Consider the following 24,526-nt stretch of genomic DNA (forward strand, 5'->3'; position numbering starts at 1 on the left):
GACCAAGCCATGGTACAGTGGATAGAGCATAGGCCTGGGATGCAGAGGACTAAGGTTTGATACCCCAATGTCACTAGCTTGAGCACTGGCTTATCTGGCTAGAGCATGGGCTCACCAGCTTGAGTACGGGATCGCTGGCTTGAAGCACAAGGTTACTGGCTTTAGCAAGGGGTCACTGTCTTGGCTGGAGCCCCCTGTCAAGGCACATATGAGAAAGCAATCAATGAACAACTAAGGTGCTGCAATGAAGAATTGATGCTTCTCATCTCTCTCTCTTTCTGTCTGCCTGTGCCTATCTGTCCCTCTCTCTATCTGTCTCTCTTGCTAAAAAAAATCAACTGATGAATTCATAAATAAGTGGAAAAACAAATCAATGTTTCTCTCTCTTCCTCTCTCTTCTTCTGAAATTCTTTCTTTCTTTAAAAATCAACAAATCCAAATTTGTCTTCAGTCAAGACATCAAATATAAATGAAATAATAAGAAGTAAGGATGTATCTAGCAAAATTGAAATATTATTAAGAAATACATATTTTCTCTTATCTTGGAGACTTAATGGATCTGACGCCCGGTTTACCATTATCCTTGATCGAAGATTGGATACATGGTCTTCTCTCAAAATCTCTCTTCGGAAAATCTCAGTAAGTACCAATGTATTTTTTAGTAACTTTTTATTTTGGTTTACATTATATTTTCTGTTTGTGGAGTGATAGATTATTTTGATACCAGTAAAGACAATATAATATATGGGATGGTGAGGTGAAAAGTAGGAAGAAGAGTTGGTAAAGGAGATTGAGGTGAACAACTTCACCCAAAGTAAAACCTAATAGGAAAGAATCACTAGTTAATGGTTCAAGTTTTGAGTGAGGAGGGATTCGTGGTTCCCTTTTTGTTTCAGAGCAAGGCAAGTTTTTATGGTAACTTTTTAAACATAGAAATAGCTTTGTCTCTCTTTTATGTCCCACCTACGTATGGAATAATGCAGTTCCTGTTTTTTTCTGATTTACTTATTTCACTTCGTATAATGTTATCAAGATCCCACCATTTTGCTGTAAATGATCTGATGTCATCATTTCTTATGGCTGAGTAATATTCCATAGTGTATATGCGCCACATCTTCTTTATCCAGTCATCTATTGATGGGCTTCTTGGTTGTTTCCATGTCCTGGCCACTGTGAACAATGCTGCAATGAACATGGGGCTGCATGTGTCTTTACGTATCAATGTTTCTGAGTTTTTGGGTAAGAGACATTGATAAGAGTGTGGTGGTTATGGGGGGAGGGGGAAGAGGGAGAGGGAAAGGGGGAGGGGGAGGGGCACAAAGAAAACTAGATAGAAGGTGACAGAGGACAATCTGACTTTGGGTGATGGGTATGCAACATAATTGAATGACAAGATAACCTGGACATGTTATCTTTGAATATATATGTATCCTGATTTATTGATGTCACCCCATTAAAAAAATAAAATTATTAAAATTAAAAAAATAAAAAAAAAATAGATTTGTTGTACAATCATTAAACTGTAGAAAAGTATAAAGATTAAAACAGTAAACATTAATCCAACCATCCAGAACTAAGCACTTTTTAACAAGTATATCTTTCCAGACTCCTGCCACCCACACCCTTGATTAGAGAAGGGAAGTGTGTCACCTTCTTAAAGACTTATCTCCCCTATTGGAATCTAGTCCCTAGCTTCCCAAGATCCAGAGAGAATAAAACAGTTTCCCTAAAAGAAACAGTATCAGAGATGCAATCATGCCCACAGGGAAGATGATCTTATACATTATTAGGCTCACCTGGAGATAGTGGCATTGTTTGGAAATACCCTGTTATCAAATTCCTCTATCAGACCATAGTAGCTAGGAATCAATATGTTTTTCCTTTGAAAGTCCAAAATCACCAACCATCTGAAATCCTTACTTTGCTTCCTGATTGACACAGGAGGCCACAGCCAGCAGAGAACATTGATTTATTTGTGAAAGCAGGACAAAAATCTAGGTTGCTGGACTTCCAAGCCTGGGTTCTTTGTACTACTATACTAAGTTGCTAACAAGTGTGAAAAATACAATTGACACTTAACCAGTTTTGAACTATGTGGGTCCACTTATACATGGATGTTTTCAATAAATGCTCTAAATGTATCTTCTCTTTCTTAATAACATTTTGTTTTCTCTAGCTTACTGTATTGTAAGAATATAGTATAGAATATGCAAAATATATGTTAATTTGTTATATTATCAGTAAGACTTCTGGTTAATAGTAAGCTATTAGTAGTTACATTTTGGGGAGTCAAAAGTTATATTTAAATTTTTTTTCTATGTGGGTGGTTGGGACCCTACTCTTGCATTGTTTAAAAGTCAATTGTAGACTGTCACTCAGATGGTGAAATGAATGAGGTCATTATTCTTTTTCTACCCAATATGAATTACTCCTTATCTTAAGCAAGTCAGCAAATTATTTTTTAGTTTCTTTCTTTAACAGAGGTGTTTAATCATAAGCAACGGAGAGAAGAGTTAATATCAGATTCATGCAAGTTACTAAAATAAAATAACAAGATTTTGATTTTGTGTAATATTTTTTTGCTTTTTGAAAAGCAGTCACATTTATTACATAATGCTGTTTCTCTTTATCTCCTAATTAAGTACTCCAGACAGGTGTCATTATAATTGTCTTATAGACAAGGGAATTACATTGAGATACACACTTTGTAAAGGTTTTGTGAGGTCAAATAGCTAAGTAATAAAAAGAGCCAGCACAAGAATTGAATTGTCATGAATTTCAATTGATGCCCTCTCTAGCTGTTGCTTTCTATAATTTTCCAAATGAATTGTGGATAGGCAAATGAGTTCAGTGTTTTTTGTTTTTATTTTATTTTTTTGAAAGAGAGAAAATTCCTTTGGAGAGAGTAAATCTTTCTTCTATATACTGTTGAGTCCTTTCAGTGTGACTAAATGAAGTAGAAATTATTTACCTTTCCCTGGCTTTTTAGGATCAGTCCTTAGGCTTGTTGAGTAGACTTCAGTTAATGGCAATAATCAATTCTTTTATACTATATATAGCACTTCTTTCAATAAAATTCTTTCTTTTTTCTATCACCCAGTCTAACTCTTTTCTTTGGCCTTCACCAGCTGCTTGATTAAAACATTTCATTGAGTGACCACATGGCATCAGATTTTTTGAGTAAATTTTTACTTTTTATTAATCAAATTGGTTGATTGGCATAAAGGTCTTGTTTTCATTAAAAGAGAAATTTAAGATTCTCTCATGATCCTATTGATTTGGGTTCAACAGAGGAATAGTGACCTGTTCTTCTTTTGGGAGGTAATTCTCCCCTTTCTGTTTATCTAGTAATGCTTTTACTGGGGAAGAGTGAACCATATTCAGCATAGAGCTGGGCACTTAGGATCCCTTTATTCTCATCACTGCCAGTTTGATGGCATTGAGAGTGAGTGGCGGTACAGGTGATGGTAACATGTAACTGATTGTAGATTATTTTAAGTGTTTTTTTAATATTTAAAATTTTCTACTTGTAATTTCTATACCTATACTCAAGAACTTATTAATTGTATCTCAAAAATTAATAACCATTCAGCACTATTTGCAATAAAGGTAACGTTTGAATATAAGCTAACTTCAAGAGCAAAAGTTGACATTCAGAAAGGATTTCTGATGAAAATTGCCTTTGCATAGATAGGTATAACTGTGTTTGGTTTATTATTTTAATGAGTGTCTATGAAATTATTTTGCAATTCAATTTGAAGACCTTAATTTATAGTTTCCAAAGTTAACTATGTAGTTAGGCTATGCTTCATAATTCATAATAGGAAAAAATTTTTTTTCTTTTCTTAGTTACATATTTTGGGAAAATGTTAATTTGGGAGAGAATCCTATCCATTTTAGAAAATTTGCATGTTATTTCCTTTCTAGATCATCAGGACAAAAATTCACAAACAACTCTCAAAAAGGCTTAAACAGAGAATAGAGTTTAATTAAAAAAATAAAACGGAATTGAGTTTTAAATTATAGACCAGGGTAGCACAAAGATGAATGAATCAGTTAATACTACCTTCAGACAGATTCTTAGCATTCTACCTTAAAAATCAAACTGCGCAGAGGAGAAAGCCTGTCCCATCAAGCCCCTAAAAAGAGAGTCTTTTCTTGTTTTTTCGTTTTGTTTTATTTTCTTTCCTCCACTCTTAGGACATGCCTGATGGTCTTCAGCAGTCTAGCACTAATCCAGGGGAGCCAATCAAGCTAAGTAATTGGGGAATGTGTCAATTCTGAATTACAAAGAGCAGCAGGGAAGGATTTGTCAGCTGGCTAATCAGGGATAGTGGTTTTCTTACAGTGCTGCCACTGTGGTAATGGAAGCAGTTACAGCTACCATAGCTCTGTTTCATAGAGATTTTTGGCTGCCGCTTTTTAATACTACCCAAGAAGTAGCTCACATTTCATCAATGTTGCATTGACAATTGGAAAAGAAGAGTGTTATTGTGTATAGGCGAGATGGCAGAAGCAACTTCCCCGAGTGGCAAGATGAGGTTCAGAAGGAGTGCGGTAAGAGCTCTGCCTGTAGTTCTGGAAAGCCTGTTCCCAAGTTCAAGTGCAGGGAGGCTACAGCATGATGCTATAGCACAAACTGCTGAATGGGGCTTTTAAGGACAGTTGGAGAGAATGGAGACTAGTATTTGCCTGGATTGCATTGATGTGATTACTTTGATGTTGACATAGGGATATGTAGACTGTAATTTGGAAATGTAGATGTAATCAAGTTTTATCAGGAAGCACTGTTTGTCATGTTATTTAAGACTTTGTGAACAATTTTGAATCATTTGGAATAGTACCTTTAAATCACTAGATAAAATAACATCTAATAAAGAATTCATTCTTTCTTTTGCCATGGTCAGGTAGAGTATGATATAATAGATAAGGTCTGAAGACGACTTCATCAGTATTTTAAAAGGAAGCCTGTCCTGGGTGTTACTGTATAAATTAAAAAAATAAATAAAATAAATAAATCTAATGACTTTTTTATTTTTATTTTTATTTTTATTTTTTTTTTCTTTCTGAAGCTGGAAACGGGAAGAGAGAGTCAGACAGACTCCTGCATGCGCCCGACCGGGATCCACCCGGCACGCCCACCAGGGGCGATGCTCTGCCCACCAGGGGGCGATGCTCTGCCCCTCCGGGGCATTGCTCTGTTGCCACCAGAGCCACTCTAGCACCTGGGGCAGAGGCCAAGGAGCCATCCCCAGCGCCCGGGCCATCTTTGCTCCAATGGACCCTTGGCTGCGGGAGGGGAAGAGAGAGACAGAGAGGAAGGAGGGGGTGGGGGTGGAGAAGCAAATGGGCGCTTCTCCTATGTGCCCTGGCCGGGAATTGAACCCGGGTCCCCCGCATGCCAGGCCGACGCTCTACCGCTGAGGCCAACCGGCCAGGGCCAATCTAATGACTTTCTGATATTAAATCTTCTCCAAATCAAAACTGCAATGATACATAATTTTAGCCTGTTGACAGCTTCTTTTTTTAAAGGATAAATAGAGTGACTCACTTTTCATTGTAGGTTAAATTTAGAAATCTCTCCTTGCAGATATGTTTCTAACATTTTTCCACCTAAAAATTTCCCTTCATCACCTCACTTGTATACTAAATACCCAGCACATTTCTAAAGATATATTTATATATAATTTGGGGAAATGTGAAATAATAATAGCTAATTTAACAATTAACTGATTATCAACAGGGTTTTAAGTACCACCCTTTTTCTTAAAAAATTTAAGATGACATTATTAATGTTATGATTTAAAATATAATACTTGCTCATTAAAGTATCGAGACAACACACACAAAATATAAGAAAGTAAAAATCGGACATAGGAAAAATGTCTTTTGGAATTAAGATAAGGAAAATAAATAAGAATTTTACTGTTGTTGAATGACTGTGACCATCAATGGGTGAGTAAATAAATTTTGTTCTAAAATACTCTTTTTACACAATGCTATATTAAAATTACAATTTTAGTATATTACTTTTTTTATTTTGACAAACTTGAATCTTCAGCTCCACACATGATTATTATGGGAATAATAGCGTCAGACTTTTTTTTTTTTTTATAATTTTATTTTTTTAATGGGGTGACATCAATAAATCAGGATACATATATTCAAAGATAACAAGTCCAGGTTATCTTGTCGTTCAATTATGTTGCATACCCACCACCCAAAGTCAGATTGTCCTCTGTCACCTTCTATCTTGTTTTCTTTGTGCCCCTCCCCACCCCCTATCCCTCTCCCATTCCCCCCTCCCCCCCATAACCACCACGCTCTTATCAATGTCTCTAATTTAGTTTCACTATTATGTCCCACCTACGTATGGAATAATACAGTTCCTGTTTTTTTCTGATTTACTTATTTCGCTTCGTATCATGTTATCAAGATCCCACCATTTTGCTGTAAATGTTCCGATGTCATCATTTCTTATGGCTGAGTAGTATTCCATAGTGTATATGTGCCACATCTTCTTTATCCAGTCATCTATTGATGGGCTTTTTGGTTGTTTCCATGTCCTGGCCACTGTGAACAATGCTGCAATAAACATGGGGCTGCATGTGTCTTTACGTATCAATGTTTCTGAGTTTTGGGGATATATACCCAGTAGAGGGATTGCTGGGTCATAAGGTAGCTCTATTTTCAGTTTTTTGAGGAACCACCATACTTTCTTCCATAATGGTTGTACTACTTTACATTCCCACCAACAGTGTATGAGGGTTCCTTTTTCTCCACAGCCTCTCCAACATTTGCTATTACCTGACTTGCTAATAACAGCTAATCGAACAGGTGTGAGGTGGTATCTCATTGCCGTTTTGATTTGCATTTCTCTAATAGCTAAAGAAGATGAGCATCTTTTCATATATCTGTTGGCCATTTGTATTTCTTCCTGGGAGAAGTGTTTGTTCATATCCTCTTCCCATTTTTTTATTGGATTGTTTGTTTGTTTGTTGTTGAGTTTTATGAGTTCTTTGTATATTTTGGATATTAGGCCCTTATCTGAGCTGTTGTTTGAAAATATCATTTCCCATTTAGTTGGCTTTCTGTTTATTTTGTTATCAGTTTCTCTTGCTGAGCAAAAACTTCTTAGTCTGATGTAGTCCCATTCATTAATTTTTGCCTTCACTTCTCTTGCCATTGGAGTCAAATTCATAAAATGCTCTTTAAAACCCAGGTCCATGAGTTGAGTACCTATGTCTTCTTCTATGTACTTAATTGTTTGAGGTCTTATGTTTAGATTTTTGATCCATTTTGAGTTAATTTTTGTACAGGGGGAGAGACTGTAGTCCAGTTTCATTCTTTTGCATGTGGCTTTCCAGTTTTCCCAGCACCATTTATTGAAGAGGCTTTCTTTTCTCCATTGTGTGTTGTTGGCCCCTTTATCAAAAATTATTTGACTATATATATGTGGTTTTATTTCTGGACTTTCTATTCTGTTCCATTGGTCTGAGTGTCTATTTTTCTGCCAATACCATGCTGTTTTGATTATCGTGGCCCTATAATAGAGTTTGAAGTCAGGTATTGTTATGCCCCCAGCTTCATTCTTTTTCTTTAGGATTGCTTTGGCTATTCGGGGTCTTTTATAGTTCCATATAAATCTGATTATTTTTTGCTCTATTTCTTTAAAAAATGTCATTGGAAGTTTGATGGGAATTGCATTAAATTTGTATATTGCTTTGGGTAATATAGCCATCTTGAATATATTTATTCTTCCTAGCCAAGAACAAGGTATATTCTTCCATCTCATTATATCTTTTTCGATTTCCCTTAACAATGGTTTATAGTTTTCATTATATAAGTCCTTTACATTCTTTGTTATGTTTATTCCTAAGTATTTTATTTTATTTTTTGCAATCGTGAAGGGGATTATTCTTTTGAGTTCCTTCTCAGTTGTTTCATTGTTGGCATATAGAAAGGCTATTGACTTCTGTATGTTAATTTTGTATCCTGCGACCTTACTGTATTGGCTTATTGTTTCTAGTAGTCTTTTTGTGGATTCTTTGGGGTTTTCGATGTATAGGATCATATCATCTGCAAAAAGTGATACCTTTACTTCTTCTTTTCCGATATGGATGCCTTTTATTTCTTTGTCTTGTCTGATTGCTCTGGCTAGAACCTCTAGTACCACATTAAATAAGAGTGGAGAGAGTGGACAACCCTGTCTTGTTCCTGATTTAAGGGGGAAAGCCTTCAGTTTTGTGCCATTTAATATGATGTTAGCTGATGGTTTATCATATATGGCCTTTATCGTGTTGAGATATTTTCCTTCTATACCCATTTTGTTGAGAGTCTTAAACATAAAATTGTGTTGTATTTTATCGAAAGCCTTTTCTGCGTCTATTGATAAGATCATGTGCTTTTTGTTCTTTGTTTTGTTGATATGGTGTATTACATTAACCGTTTTACGTATATTGAACCATCCTTGAGATTCTGGGATGAATCCCACTTGATCATGATGTATTATTTTTTTAATATGTTGTTGTATTCAATTTGCTAGTATTTTGTTTAGTATTTTAGCATCTGTATTCATTATAGATATTGGTCTGTAGTTTTCTTTTTTTGTGCCATCCTTGCCTGGTTTTGGTATGAGGGTTATGTTGGCCTCATAAAATGTGTTTGGAAGTATTGCTTCTTCTTCAATTTTTTGGAAGACTTTGAGTAGAATAGGAACCAAGTCTTCTTTGAATGTTTGATAAAATTCGCTGGTATAGCCGTCAGGGCCTGGACTTTTATTTTTGGGGAGGTTTTTAATGGTTTTTTCTATTTCTTCTCTACTGATAGGTCTGTTTAGGCTTTCTGCTTCTTCTTGACTCAGTCTAGGAAGGTTGTATTTTTCTAGGAATTTATCCATTTCTTCTAGGTTGTTGAATTTAGTGGCATAAAGTTTTTCATAGTATTCTACAATAATTCTTTGTATATCTACGGTGTCCGTGGTGATTTCTCCTCTTTCATTTTGTATTTTGTTTCTATGAGTTCTTTCTCTTTTTTCCTTGGTAAGTCTTGCCAAGGGTTTGTCAATTTTGTTGATCTTTTCAAAGAACCAGCTCCTTGTTCTATTAATTTTTTCTATAGTTTTTCTGTTCTCTAATTCATTTATTTCTGCTCTGATTTTTATTATCTCCTTTCTTTGGCTGGTTTTGGGTTGTCTTTGTTCTTCTTTTTCTAGTTCCTTAAGGTGGGAAGTTAAGTGGTTCACTTGGGCTCTCTCTTGTTTGTTCATATATGCCTGAAGCGATATGAACTTCCCTCTTATCACTGCTTTTGCTGCATCCCATAGATTCTGATATGTCGTATTGTCATTTTCATTAGTCTGTATATATCTTTTGATCTCTGCACTTATTTCTTCTTTGACCCATTCATTTTTTAAAAGTATGTTTTTTAGTTTCCACATTTTTGTGGAATTTTTTTCCTCTTTTTTGCAGTTGAATTCTAGTTTCAAGGCTTTATGATCAGAAAATATGCTTGGTACAACTTCAATTTTTCTGAATTTGCTGATGTTGTTTTTGTGGCCCAACATATGGTCAATTCTTGAGAATGATCCATGTACACTGGAGAAGAATGTATACTCAGTCACTTTGGGATGAAATGTCCTGTAGATGTCTATCATATCCAGGTGCTCTAGTGTTTTGTTTAAGGCCACTATGTCTTTGTTGATTCTCTGTTTGGATGACCGATCTAGAGCCGTCAGCGGTGTATTGAGGTCTCCATGTATGATTGTATTTTTGTCAGTTTTTGTGTTAAGATCAATAAGTAGCTGTCTTATATATTTTGGTGCTCCTTGGTTTGGTGCATATATATTGAGAATTGTTATGTCTTCTTGATTCAGTGTCCCCTTAGCCATTATGAAATGGCCATTTTTGTCTCTGAGTACTTTTCCTGTCTTGTAGTCAGCATTATCCGATATGAGTATTTCTACACCTGCTTTTTTTTTGGATGTTATTTGCTTGGAGTATTGTTTTCCAGCCTTTCACTTTGAATTTGTTTTTATCCTTGTTACTTAGATGAGTTTCCTGTAGGCAGCATACAGTTGGATTTTCTTTTTTAATCCATTCAGCTACTCTGTGCCTTTTTATTGGTGAGTTTAATCCGTTTACATTTAGTGTAATTATTGATACTTGTGAGTTCCCTATTGCCATTTTATATCTTGCTTTCTGTTAGTTTTGTGTCTTGTTTGATCCTTCTCTTTCGTTTTTCTATCTTTTGTTTTTATTTGGATGTATTCCATACATCTTTCCTCTGTTGCTATCTTTTTTATCTCATGTGCTTCTGTGGTGGTTTTTTCAATGGTGGTTACCTTTGAGTAATGAAAAGGGTCCCTACCCTGTTCATTATAGCGAACTATTTTGTGAGTACTTTTGCACTCCATCGTCCTTTGCTACTGTTAATCTCCATCTTCTCCCCCTCTTTCTTTTTGTTGTTGTCACAGTTTACATTTGGTTTTATTGTGTTCTTCTTGGAGCTTTTACTTGTGGCTCTGTTTTTTTTTGTTCTTTGTATCTGATTGGAGAACCCCCTTTAGTAATTCCTGGAGTGGGGGTTTTCTGATGATAAATTCCCTCATCTTTTCTGTATCTGTAAATGTTTTTATTTCTCCTTCATATTTGAAGGATAGCTTTGATGGGTATAGTATTCGTGGCTGAAAGTTCCTCTCTTTCAGGACTTTAAATATTGGGGTCCACTCTCTTCTAGCTTGTAGAGTTTCTGCTGAGAAATCGATGATAATCTAATGGGCCTTCCTTTATATGTTGTATTCTTCTTTTCCCTGGCTGTCTTGAGAATTTTTTCTTTGCTGTTGGTTTGTGTCAATTTCATTATGATATGCCTTGGAGTAGGTTTGTTGGGGTTAAGAAAACTTGGAGTTCTGTTTGCTTCTTGAACTTGAGGCTTTAGTTCTTTCCACAGGCTTGGGAAGTTCTCATCTATTATTTGTTTGAGTATGTTCTCCATTCCATTTTCTCTCTCTTCTCCCTCTGATATACCTATTATTCTTATGTTATTCTTTTTGATGGAGTCAGATAATTCTTGTAGGGCTATCTCATTTTTTTTAATTTTTGAGTCTCTTTCTTCTTCTCTCTGTTGTGCCTCAAGTTGCTTGTCTTCTATTTCACTAATCCTCTCTCCTATCTGACCTGTTCTATTAGCTAAGCTTGTTACTTCGTTTTTCAGCTCGTGAATTGAGTTTTTCATTTCTGTTTGATTTGTTTTTATAGTTTCAATTTCCTTGGACATATATTCTTTGTGTTCATTGAGTTGTTTTCTGAGCTCCGTAAATTGCCTTTCTGTGTTTTCTTGTATATCTCGGAGGATTTTTAGGATTTCTATCTTGAATTCTCTGTCATTTAGCTCCAAGGTTTCCAATATATTAAATTTTTTCTCCATAGATTTTTCCTCATCTAGCTGTGTTACCTCTCTTTCTTTTGTATCCATGATATTCGATTTTCTCTTCCTTAATGGCATCTGAGGGTGGTTTTGTTGATAGTATTAATGAGATTTAATAAAGAATAAAAAGTTAAAAATAAAAATAAAAAAATAAAAAATCGAAGAGTTGTTTTTTTTTAAAAAAAATTAAGAATGAAATAAAGAAAAATAAAATAAAATAAAAAATTTTTAAAAAGGGAAATTATTCCCCCCCTCCTTTTTTCCTCTCCTCTCCTCTCCCCTCTTTCTTGAGAAAATCTTGTGGTGGACTGTGAATTATAACAAACAATGCCTGTGATGGAGGGCCTGAATTGGGGAAAAGTAATAAAGGGGCAAAAAAAAGAAAAAAAAAAAAGAAAAAAGAAAAAAAAAGAGCTTATGGACCCACAAAAAGCAAATAAGGAAAAAATTTGGGTCAAGAATAAAATGATTTGCTTTTAGGTGTTGGTTGTCTAAGAGTTATGATGAGAGGAATAAGAGGAAAACGGAAAAATGGGGGGACAAATTAAAAACTTACTATTGTATTTAGTGGAACAAGAACTAGATAATATGGAGAGCCAGGGATGGGAGCACTGCTAGTGAGTTAAAAAGGTGAAGTAAAAACCCCCCAAAATGCCACAAACATAGGTTTGAGTCCCAGATAAGATAATTTGTTTGTTATTGAGGTTTGAATGAGAGGAGATGTAAAGGAGAAAGGAAGAAACTAATATAGAGGGAGAAAAGAAAGAGAGAGAGAGAAAAAAAGAGGGAACCACTAAAAGAAGAAAAAATAAAGGAGAGAGAGAGAGAGAGAGAGAGAGAGTTAAGGGTTTTGGAGTGCAACCCTCATAGAGAGAAAGGAAGAGAAGAGAAAAGATAATGGGAGATGTAACACTTATGGGTAGTGTAGTTCAAGGAGAGGAGAGAGTAAGACTGGTAGAGAGTTAATCGGCCAAATTGGAGGAGGAAAAAAAAGTATCAAGAATGAAGATAAGAGAAACAAACGAACAAATATAATAAAATGGGATAGGTTATAAAGTCTGCAGATTATTCTTGATTTTGAGAGGTTATCTTCTTGCTTTTTCTTTTCTCTCCCTCTTCCTGGTCGGTGACTCTGTACACCAGGTTCTGCCCCTTTGGCACGCTCAGGTAGAGGTTTGCAGTTGATAAGTCTCTATGGCAATGTCATGTATTGTGCTTTAGTCTCGTTGGCAGTTGAAGCTCATTAGCATTTATAGGCTCCGACAGTGAGAGAGTCCGTGTTCCTGGAGCCTTTCTCCTAGTTTTTCCTTCCTCAATTAGTAGCCTGATAATCCAGCTATGGGGTTGCTGCTGCCTCTGCCTGGATAGTAAGAGGCTCAAAGAGCTGGCAACTCCCCACTCTATTTCCACTCAGCACAGGGCTCTGGGTAAGGCTCAGTCAGTCAGAGCTGCTAGCATAATCAGGCGGGCTTTCCGCCCACTCAAAGACTTCTGGCTCTGCCACTCTGTCCAGTAACACAAGCGGGCGCCCTCTTCTGGGGCGCTTGGAGGAAACTCTCACTCACTGTCTGCGACCAGGATATCCGGCCAGCAGTCTCACGCTCTGAGTGAAACCCCCAACCGCAGGGAAAAGTTGCAGCGTTGGAATTGAGTCTCGCTCCGTCCCTGTGCGCGGCTTTTGCAAGGCGCTGGGGCGGCTCGAGATTCCGCTTTGGCCCACACAAAGGCCCCTGACTCTGCCCCTCTGTGCGATAACACGGGCGTGCCCTGCCGAGGCACTCGGAGGAATTGCTCACTCCTTATCTGCGCGCGCAAACCAGGATATGAGGCCAGCCGCGTTTCCCTCTGAGTGAAATACCCTCCAGCACGGAAAATCTCCACCGTTGGAATTATTTCTTACTCCCTCCCGTGCGTGGCTTTCCCAGGGCGCTGGGGCTGCCCAGAGACTCTGCCCGCGGCCCACAGAAAGGCCTCTGACCCTGCCTCTTCGTGGGGCAACACGGGCACCCACTGTCGGGGCCTAGGAAGAAATTCTCGCCCCCTAACTGCGCACCGACCAGGAGACCGGGTAAAATGGCCGCTCCGCTTGTCTTTCTTTGTTTGGGTTTGGCACGAGTGTTAGCTTGTATTGCCCGGGTTGCCACAGGATCAGATTTTCCTTGGCTTGGATCTCCGTGCCACAGCCTGGTTCGGCCGTTTGTGCCGCGGCGGCCTGGATCTATTCACCCCCTTTGCCCACCTCAGTTTCTATATTCACAGTTACCAGAGAAAGCCGCCCTGTTTAGGTTAGTGAGGAAGGCGGAGCATTTCTTACTCCCTATTTCCTTCGGGGTTTGGTTACATATTTAGCCAAATTTTCACTCAATCATACCTTTGGGTGTATTGCGAAGAATCTGGAAGCTCCAAGTATAGGTTTTTCTGTTTCTGGTTGAAGATCTTGTTGAGTTTTGGGGGAGATGTATCGGTATCGCTTCCTACCCCGCCATTACTCTGACGTCATCCAACGTCAGACTTTTAATAGACAATTTATGGTGCACAAGAAATGCCTGTGTGAGTGTTGTACAATATTGGGTACAATTGATATTAGTACTTTTGTTATAAAATGTTAACTGTCTTAAGTTTTCAGAAAATCTCTAGTTCCTTTATATATAGATGTTTCCTCACTGTTAAACTTAATGTTGTGTACATACACATAAATTAAAATATGCACAAATACAACACACAAGTACTCATTGAAGAGACATAGTTAGAACTGGTCTACATACAATATAGATTCCAGAGGTAAAAGTGGAATAGCTACTGAACATAAAACAGTTATCAATTTAGTCAAAAAGGTATGACACGTTCATAAATAACTAATATGGAAGAAGTTCTAGCTCATGGGAAAGGCCTCATAAGGGAGATTACATTTATTTGTACCTTACTCATAAGCATATATCTCTGTTACCTTTCTTTGTTTCTTTACTTCATTTTTCTCTTAAATGAATTACATTAAGAGGCCCATAGGAATATATATCTTGAAGTGAAATTGATTAGAAAGTCCAAAACCCAGAACTATAGTGGAAGACAACTTTTTTCTGCTTAAATGAATAGGACTTGGCCAGAATAAAAAACCTGAAACTCTGCTTATGACACAGTGGTTTAACCTTGGAGTATCTGTGGAATTGGCCTGATTCTGGAGGTTATGATAGGTCCCTATGGGACAGTACCATGGAGTTAAAGTCCAAAGAGAGGACTAAACTGATTACTTAGTGGAAATTGCAAGAACTGTGGCCAAATGAGAGGGAAGAGAAGAAAACAGATATGTGACAAGAAGGGCAACACACAAGGAAGGAGCATTTCTCAGGACTGTGCTGCTCCTGAGGTCACTTGGCAAGTTGTTCGATGATCTATAGAGTAAGGCATACTTTCTGTACTCTTTCTTTTTTGAGATAGAGAGGCAGGGAGAGAGAGCCAGGAACATCGAACTGCTCATGTATGTCCTCTGATTGGGGAATCGAACCAGCAACTTCTGTGCTCCAGGGTGATGCTCCAATCAGCCAAACCATCTGGCAAGGGCTTGCTTGCTTATTTATTTGTTTGGTTTTTTGTTTATTTATGTACAGACAGACAAAGAAGGGGGAAGGAATCATTCACTTGTTGTTGCACTCAGTCAGGCACTCATTGGTTGCTTTCTGTGAGTGCCCTGATAGGGGATCGAACCCACTACCTTGTCTTTTCAGGATGATGCTCTTGACTGACTGAGCTAACTGGATGGGGCCCTTTTCTGTACTCTTTAAGGGTGGTGTGGGGTAGAGAAGAGTGTGGAAGTAAGTAGGTCATGGCCTTGGAAACTTCTGTATAGTTTGAGATCATGAGACTTTCCCCAGCCTATTCTTTTTTTTTTTTAATAAATTTTTATTAATGGTAATGGGATGACATTAATAAATCAGGGTACATATATTCAAAGAAAACATGTCTAGGTTATTTTGTCATCAAATTATGTTGCACACCCCTCGCCCAAAGTCAGATTGTCCTCCGTCACCCTCTATCTAGTTCTCTGTGCCCCTCCCCCTCCCCCTAACTCTCTCCCTCCCTCCCTCCCATGTCCTCCCTCCCCCCCCACCCTTGGTAACCACCACACTCTATATAGATCGGCCCTTACCAAGGTCAATCACAAGCCAACAACTTAACATTATATTCTGTTGTAATATTTGATTATAATAGTTTCTGTTCAGTGGACTCCATGATATCAAGTAGTTTTTAACAATTTTTTTGACTATTGATATTTGTCCCATTTTGTAGATGTCAAGGTCAAGTCATTCATAAGTGCTAGAAAGCAAGTCTGAGTGTGCATTCAGTATATGCATCCTTAAGTATGTTTCCTGAAAAAAGTGTTATGTTTCCTAGAAAGAGTTTGCTGATAGGATTCAGGTAGATCTGGGTGCCAGTGCTCCTTAGCTAAAATCCTGGGCAAGTTATTACACCACTCTGTTTCAGGATTCTCACATGTAAAAAGGCTACCACACCTACTTTACTGCAATGTTATGAAGGCTAAATAGGGTAAATATATGTAACAAGTCTCATACATAGGTAATAGGATCTCAGTCAAGGGTTCCATCTGATTATTTTTTAAATTTTTATTTAGATAATTAAATTTAACAAGGTGACATCAATTCATAAGAGTACAAAGATTTCAGATAAACATTTCTATAACATTTGAACTGTTGATTATGTTATGTACCCATCACTCAAAGTCAAATCATTTTCTGTCTCTTTATTTGTGTTCATCTTTACACCCTTTCCCCCATCCCCTCCTATATATACCTCCTCCACACCCCCTCCCTCTGGTAATCTTTTCACTTTTATCTATGTCCATGAGTTTCAGTTTTATATCCCACCGATGTGTGAAATCATACAGTTCTTAACTTTTCTGACTTATTTATTTCATGCAGTATAATGTTCTCAAGGTCTATCCATATTATTGTAAGTGGCACTATGTTATCATTTCTTATGGCTGAGTAGTATTCTATTGTATATATGTACCACATCTTCTTTATCCAATCTTCTATTGAAGGGCTTTTGGGTTGTTTCCATGTCTTGGCCACTGTGAACAATGCTGCAATGAACATGGGGGTGCATGTGTCTTTTTGTACCCATGTTTTTGAGTTTGGGGGGTATATGCCCAGTAGAGGGATTGTTGGGTCATATGGTAGTTCTTTTCTTAATTTTTTGAGGAACCACCATACTTTCTTCTATAATGGTTGTACTAATTTGCATTCCCACCAGCAGTGAATGAGGGTTCCTTTTTCTCCACAGCCTCTCCAACACCTTTTATTACCTGTCTTGTTGATAATAGCCAATCTAACAGGTGTGAGGTGGTGTCTCACTGTAGTTTTGATTTGCATTTCTCTAATAGCTAGTGAAGATGATAATCTTTTCATATATCTGTTGACCATTTGTATTTTTTCTTTAGAGAAATGTTTGTTCAGGTCCTCTCCTCATTTTTTAATTGGATTGCTTGCTTGTTTGTTGCTGAGTTTTGTGAGTTCTTTATATGTTTTGTATATTAACCTCTTATTGAAACTGTTGTTTGCAAATGTCATCTCCCATTTAGTTGGTTACCTATTTTTCTTTTTGTCAGTTTTTTTTGCTACGCAGAAGCTTTTCAATCTTATATTTATGTCTTTGATCTATTTTTAATTAACTTTTGTGCAGGGGGAACAAACTGTAGTCAAGTTTCATTTCTTTGCATTTGGCTTTTCAATTTTCCCATCACCATTTATTGAAGAGGCTTTCTTCTCTCTGATTATTATTGCATTTCTTTATCTAAATACTAACAAAAATAAAATCAATAAGAATATAAATTGTCTTTATAGGACAGTGACCAAACTTTTATGTTGTAAAAGCCATTTTAGACAATTAAAAATAACTAGAATGACTGAAAATTGTGCATAAGGTGTATGAATTGACTCTTCTATGTAGTGAACAAAACATATTAAATAAGGATAATTTCTAGACTTCGGTAGTGAAGTAATGTCAAGTTTATGCATTTTAGTGTTATTATTGCTGTCCTTACTGCTGTAAGGCCATATAAGTGGGCGAGTTGAGGGAACATGAAAGGAGAAAGGAGTAAATCTGTTCCCGATGAGGAAAGAAATGTGAGAGAAAGCTAATTCTGTGCCCATGAACCTGAAGAACCAGAAAGAATTGTTGCAGAGGGTTGGGATGGGACCATGCATAGTAATTGAACACATGGCTCTGAACCTTGAGAACATGGGCAGCTTATTCAGGTTTTACTCTAGTGCCACAGTCTCTCCAACTGTGCTTAACACATGGTTGAGCAACCATGTGTTGAAACTTTAGAAAACAATGCCTGCAATAAGCTAAAAGCAATATTTTTCCCTGTCTCAACTCTGGCCAGGTAGCTCTCTTGATTGGAACATCATCCTGATTCACTAAAGTTGCAGGTTTGATTTCCCATCAAGGCCATATAAGAGTCAACCAATAAATGCATAAATAAATGGAACAAGAAATCGATGTTTTCTCCTTCTCTCTACCCCCTTCCTCTCTCTCTAAAATCAATCAATAAAAATACTGTTTCCTCTCTCATACTACTTTTTTTTGTCTTAGAGAGAGAAAGAGAGAGAGAGAGAGAGAGAGAGAGAGAGAGAGGGAGAGGGAGGGAGGGAGGAAGGATGGGAGCGAAAAGGTGAGAAGCATCAACTTGTAGTTGCTTCCACTTTAGTTGTATGTTGATTGCTTCTTAAAAGTGCATTGACTGGGCAATCCAGTGTCCCCTTGCTCAAGCCAGAGACATTGGGATTTTTTTTTTCATGTCAGCCTCTGGGCTCAAGATGGCAAACTTTGAAATCATGTGGATTATCCTTTCTCAAACCCAGTGACTCCCACGCTGATGAGCCTGTACTTAGAGCCAGCAACTTGGGACTTCGAACCTGCAACTTCAGTGTTTAGGGTCAACATTTTATCCACTGTACCACCACTGGTCAGGCCTCTACTATCTTTTTTCTTTGGTGGGGGGAGAGGGAAAGAGAGAGAGACAGACAGACAGACAGAAACAGAGAGAGATGAGAAGCATCAATTCTTTGTTGTGGCATCTTAGTTGTTCATTGATTGCTTTCTCATATGTGCCTTGACTAGAGGACTGCAGTTGAGCCAGTGACTCCTTGCACAAGCCAGCAACCTTGGGCTTTCAAGCCATTGATCTTTGACTCAAGCCAGTGACCATGAAGTCATGTTTGTGATCCCACACTCAAGACAGAGACCCCACTCTCAAGCTTGTGAGCCTGCGCTCAAGCAGGGAGAGCCCATGCTCAAGCCTGCGATCTCAGGGTTTCAAACCTGGCTCCTCAGCATCTTGGGTCAATGCTCTGTTGAATAGAGTCTATTCAATGCATCATTGCCTGGTCAGGACATACTACCTTTTTTTATATAATTTTATTTTTTTAATGGGGCAACATCAATAAATCAGTATACATATATTCAAAGATAACAAGTCCAGGTTATCTTGTCATTCAATTATGTTGCATACCCATCACCCAAAGTCAGATTGTCCTCTGTCACCTTCTATCTAGTTTTCTGTGTGCCCCCTCCCCCTCCCCCTTTCCCTCTCCCTTTCCCCCCTCCCCCCCCGTAACCACCACACTCTTATCAATGTCTCTTAGTTTCACTTTTATGTCCCACCTACGTATGGAATAATGCAGTTCCTGGTTTTTTCTGATTTACTTATTTTGCTTCGTATCATGTTATCAAGATCCCACCATTTTGCTGTAAATGATCCGATGTCATCATTTCTTATGGCTGAGTAGTATTCCATAGTGTATATGTGCCACATCTTCTTTATCCAGTCATCTATTGACGGCCTTTTGGTTGTTTCCATGTCCTGGCCACTGTGAACAATGCTGCAATAAACATGGGGGTGCATGTGTCTTTACGTATCAATGTTTCTGAGGTTTTGGGGTATATACCCAGTAGAGGGATTGCTGGGTCATAAGGTAGTTCTATTTTCAGGTTTTTGAGGAGCCACCATACTTTCTTCCATAATGGTTGTACTAATTTACATTCCCACCAACAGTGGATGAGGGTTCCTTTTTCTCCACAGACTCTCCAACATTTGCTATTACCTCTCTTGCTAATAATAGCTAATCGAACAGGTGTGAGGTGGTATCTCATTGCAGTTTTGATTTGCATTTCTCTAATAGCTAAAGAAGATGAGTATCTTTTCATATATCTGTTGGCCATTTGTATTTCTTCCTGGGAGAAGTGTCTGTTCATATCCTCTTCCCATTTTTTTATTGGATTGTTTGTTTGTTGTTGAGTTTTATGAGTTCTTTGTATATTTTGGATATTAGGCCCTTATCTGAGCTGTTGTTTGAAAATATAATTTCCCATTTAGTTGGCTTTCTGTTTATTTTGTTATCAGTTTCTTTTGCTGAGCAAAAACTTCTTAGTCTGATGTAGTCCCATTCATTAATTTTTGCCTTCACTTCTCTTGCCTGTGGAGTCAATTTCATAAAATGCTCTTTAAAATCCCCCCCAAAAAGGTGAAATAAAAGAAAGCTGATTGTTTCCCATCTCTCTCTCTCTCTCTCTCTCTCTCTCTCTCTCTCTCTCTTTTTCTCTCTCTCTCTTTTACAGGGACAGAGAGATAGTCAGAGAGAGGGATAGATAGGGACAGACAGGAACGTAGAGAGACAAGAAGCATCAATCATCAGTCCTTTGTTGTGACACCCCAGCTGTTTACTGATTGCTTTCTCACATGTGCCCTGACCACGGGCCCCCAGCAGACCAAGCAACCCCCAGCTCGAGCCAGCAACCTTGGGTCCAAGCTGGTGAGCTTTCTGCTCAAGCCAAATGAGCCTGCACTCAAGCTGGCAACCTCGGGGTCTCGAACCTGGGTCCCTCCGCATCTCAGTCCGACTCTCCATCCATTGCGCTACCGCCTGGTCAGGCTGTCTTTGTTTTTTTTGATGAGTTCTCAAAAACGATTTATAGTTTTAAAATCTAGGGTTTGACTTTGGAGAAAATAGAAATTGTGCCTTTTCATGTTTATATAACCATAAAGTAGAGAGTCTTAAAGAAGCATACCCAAGAATTTAGGAATGTAGTTTTTCCAATCTTGAATGAGAAAGCTCAGTGGTCTTGAAATATATTTGCTGTGAGATATGTGCATGTATCTGATACTGTTTATGATATGTGATATAATTTTGATTGTTCATCTGAATGCTAAATTTAAGAGTGAATTTTACTGAATATTTTATTTATATAAATATCTATTTTGACCATTCACTATTTTGTGTTTGTTAATGTGTTTTTTAATTTTTTTTTCAGAGACAGAGAGAGTCAGAGAGAGGGATAGACAGGGAAAGACAGACAGGAATGGACAGATGAGAAGCATCAGTCATTAGTTTTTCATTGTGCATTATGACACCTTAGTTGTTCATTGATTGCTTTCTCATATGTATCTTGACCACGGGCCTTCAGCGGACTGAGTGACCCCTTGCTCTAGTCAGCGACCTTGGGTCCAAGCTGGTGAGCTTTTGCTCAAACCAGATGAGCCCGCGCTCAAGCTGGCGACTTTGGGGTCTTGAACCTGGGTCCTTCTGCATCCCTGTCCAATGCTCTATCCACTGAGCCACCACCAGGTCAGGCTGTTAATGTGTTTTAACAAACTTTCAGTTTGTTTCACATCTTTAAATATCTTGAAGTTTCACAGAGAAATCTGGATTTTTTACTTCTTTTAAGAAATCAAAAGATTTGGCAAAGCTGGGCCCACCTTCCCACATGACATCTATCTAGAACTTAATAGTTCCACAATACTTTCCAGTTTGCCACATTTCCTGTTTCTCCTCATCATATGGGAAGAGTGTGAGTTGCCATTTTTCACCTCATTCAGGTTGTGTTATAAGTAAATGCTGCCTACTTTATGCATTTACATTATTTTCTGAACACGTAGTAGGCATTCAAGTTAGTTACCTTTGCTTTAGGTTTCATGTTAAGATTCTTGGCCTTGAAAATGATCCTTGTACCATCTTTACTATGCTGCCCCAGATTCCACCTGTTGATCTCTTTAATATTTATTAGAATTTTCTTCAGAGGAAGAAAAGCTGAAAAGTAAAAATATATGCTCTTTTATTTTATTTTTTCAGTTAAGACTTGCTGTTAATGTTTTGGACATCAGAAGACCAAAATGTATCTTACTGGGCTAAAACAAAGGTGTCAGTAGAGCTTTGTTCCTTCTGGAGGCTCTAGAGGAGAATCGGTTTTCTTGACTTTCCAGCTTCTAGAGGCCAACCAAATTCCTTCGCCTATGGCCTTGCATCATTCTGACTTCTGCTTCTGTTATCACATCTCCTTTTCTGACTCTCCTACCTTTCTCTTTGTCTAATAAGGATCTTTGTGATTATGTTGTTCCTTATTTGATAATCCAGGGGCATCTTTCCATCTCAAGATCCTTAACATCACATTTATAAAGTCCCTTTAGCCTTGTAATGTTATATATTCAAAAGTTCCAGGGATTAGGCTGTGGACATCTTTGGAGAATCATTATTCTACTTACCACACTTACTTTTTTCAGTTGTGAAATGTGGACAAAATAGAACCTAAATCCATATAAAGTACTTAGCACCATGTCATAATAATGCTCATGATAAGCATAATTTTTGCAACAAGAATTCAATAAAAAGTTTCATTCCCACTCATGGCCAGCAAGCCAATCTCCTTTCCCTACCATAACATACGTCTTTGAGAGGTCCTGAATATATAAAAATATATGTTTGTATTTTATTGCTAGAAAGGAAGAAGCTATGAAAAGTAGTTATTCATTTGAGGGTGGATTTGCTATAATTAGACAGCACGACAAACACCTATTTAAGTTTCAGATAAGTGAATGGGCCTGGAATTGAAAAATCAAGTATATTTGATATATACATGGAATTTAATGAGCATAAGGTACAGGAACAGTATATTTGGTTTGAATAGTGTGATTTAATTTTCTAAAAAAGCAAAAGCACAAATCTCTGACAAATTAAATGAATTGAGTGTCATCCAATTATTTCTTAGTTTTATAACTATTGCCTACAATTAATCTGTTCCTCCAAAGGGTTTTAAATTTGGGAGTAGCTATTATACTTCGTTCCCTTCTGTCCATGGGCCTGACAGCCTTGTTCTCCTAGGAATGGCCTTCTCTGTTCCCATAGTATCCTCCACCCCAATTTTGGAGGAAGATGAGTATTCCAAGCTTTAAGTTGCTTATCCCTAGGGTTTTGCATCCGGAGATTTCTTACTCAGTACCAGAGAATATGACATTAAGGAACGTCAGAGAGAAAGTGACAATGAGAATCCATGAAATAATAAAAGTAATTTTGCTTTAAGTGTTGGCAAAAGTAGTATGCTTTCAAGTCCAGAAAAGTGAAAAAATAATCTATATCAAAGCAGGTAAATATAATAATAACACTAGTAATTTACCCATGTGAAGGACAAAAAAAGGTGGTTTAACTCCAAAAGTGAATGGGCTATCAATAGATTCAGTGTTCTCACTCTAAAAATAGGATCAGAGTTCTCACAGATCTCTGTCAGAGATTCTCCATAAGTAAGACTTTATCCATATTACAGTAGTTCTCTATCTAAACCTGCTTATGTAAGAATCCAAAGAAAATTTTTTTACTGATTTTTTTTTAGAATTTACAAAATATGTCCTTTCATATTCACTATTTCTTTTAATGCTTACAATAACTGTGGAAAGTGTGTACCGTACTTAGCATAAAATTATATACATAATAGAGAATAAAAAGTACATTATCTTTGGGATTTTTTCTCTCTACTGTTTCTCTGTTATACCTGTAGTTGGCTTTGAACTTTGAAATAAGCTTTCTCCAGCAGCAGGGGTCATGACTACCTGTAGCTCTGGAACTGCACCTTCAAAGTTTCCTCCCTTTAGCACTGATTTGAAAAATCCTAGGGCAGGACTTTGGTCCTGCTTACATTGTTTTCTTCATCCTACTAGTAATCATTGTGTGTTGGAAAGCAGGTCATGTAGAGATAACAGTTTTTGTTAGGAACCAATATTGTGAATAGTAAGAGGCCTTTAAAACTCATTTGAGGTGCTATAACAGAATACCATAGACTGGGTGGCTTATAAACAAATTTATTTCTCATAATATTAGAGGTTGGAAGTACAACATCAAAGTTCTGGCAGATTCAATGTCTGGTGACAGCCCAATTCCTGGTTCATAGAAGGTCATCTTTTCTGTGTGTCCTCACATGGCAGAAGGGGTGATAGATCTCTTTGGGATCCCTTTTATAAGGCACTTATCCCATATGGTTTCAACCTCATGCCTTAATCACCTTCCAAAGGCCCCCCCCTCCAAATGTCATCATATTAGGGGTTGTTTCAACATATGAATTTTGGGGGAATAGAAACATTCAAAGTATAGCAGAGGGGAAGAAGTTTCTCATCAAGGCAGAGAGTAACACAGACACGGCCACATGAGTTGGACAGTCATCCCAATCTGTGTCTATTTATTACTATTGTTTAACTGACTGATTTAATTTTGTGCTTTTTTACCTATTTGTATGACACTCAATTCTCTTTGTTTCTAGTTCTCATTGTCACTTAATTGTTTATGTTTTATTATCATTTCAAGTTAAATTTTTAAAATCCCAATTTTAAATGTCATTTCCTCAAGAGTTTAGGTCTTATACCTTAGTGAAAATTATATAGTTTTAAATAGACTCTATTTTTTAGAGCAGATTTTTGTTCATAGAAAACTGAGCAGAAAATACAGAGTTCCCATTACCTCTGCCCCACAATATCTTAAGAATTTTTATCTTACAGTTTTGTTTAATTATTAATATTTCAACATATTATTGTATTTTAAACATTTTTGACATATTTTGCATTATTTTGCTTTAATCTACTGTTTTGAGGCTGACTCCCAACTTTCCCAGTCTGGATTTCTTTTCCTTCTTCCTTGTACATATATTTGCTGATGGACATTATTTGGATGTCCTGCTTACCCTTCCAACCGACCATGTCCAGGAATGGGAATCAGTATCTTATTCCTCTTCTTAAAACTCACTACTCTGTGTTACCCAATCA

General features: G+C 37.4%; 1 protein-coding gene across 1 annotated transcript in view; it reads left to right on the plus strand.

Moving 5' to 3' along the window:
* Positions 1–24,526, plus strand: part of MCF2 (MCF.2 cell line derived transforming sequence) — a 132,328-nt gene that overhangs the window by 24,602 nt on the left and 83,200 nt on the right. Inside the window, 1 exon segment of the mRNA XM_066249968.1 lies at positions 549–639. Within this exon segment, the coding sequence (XP_066106065.1) occupies positions 549–639 (91 nt within the window).

The sequence above is a fragment of the Saccopteryx bilineata genome, chromosome X, assembly GCF_036850765.1.
Source record: "Saccopteryx bilineata isolate mSacBil1 chromosome X, mSacBil1_pri_phased_curated, whole genome shotgun sequence".
Lineage (NCBI taxonomy): Eukaryota > Metazoa > Chordata > Mammalia > Chiroptera > Emballonuridae > Saccopteryx > Saccopteryx bilineata.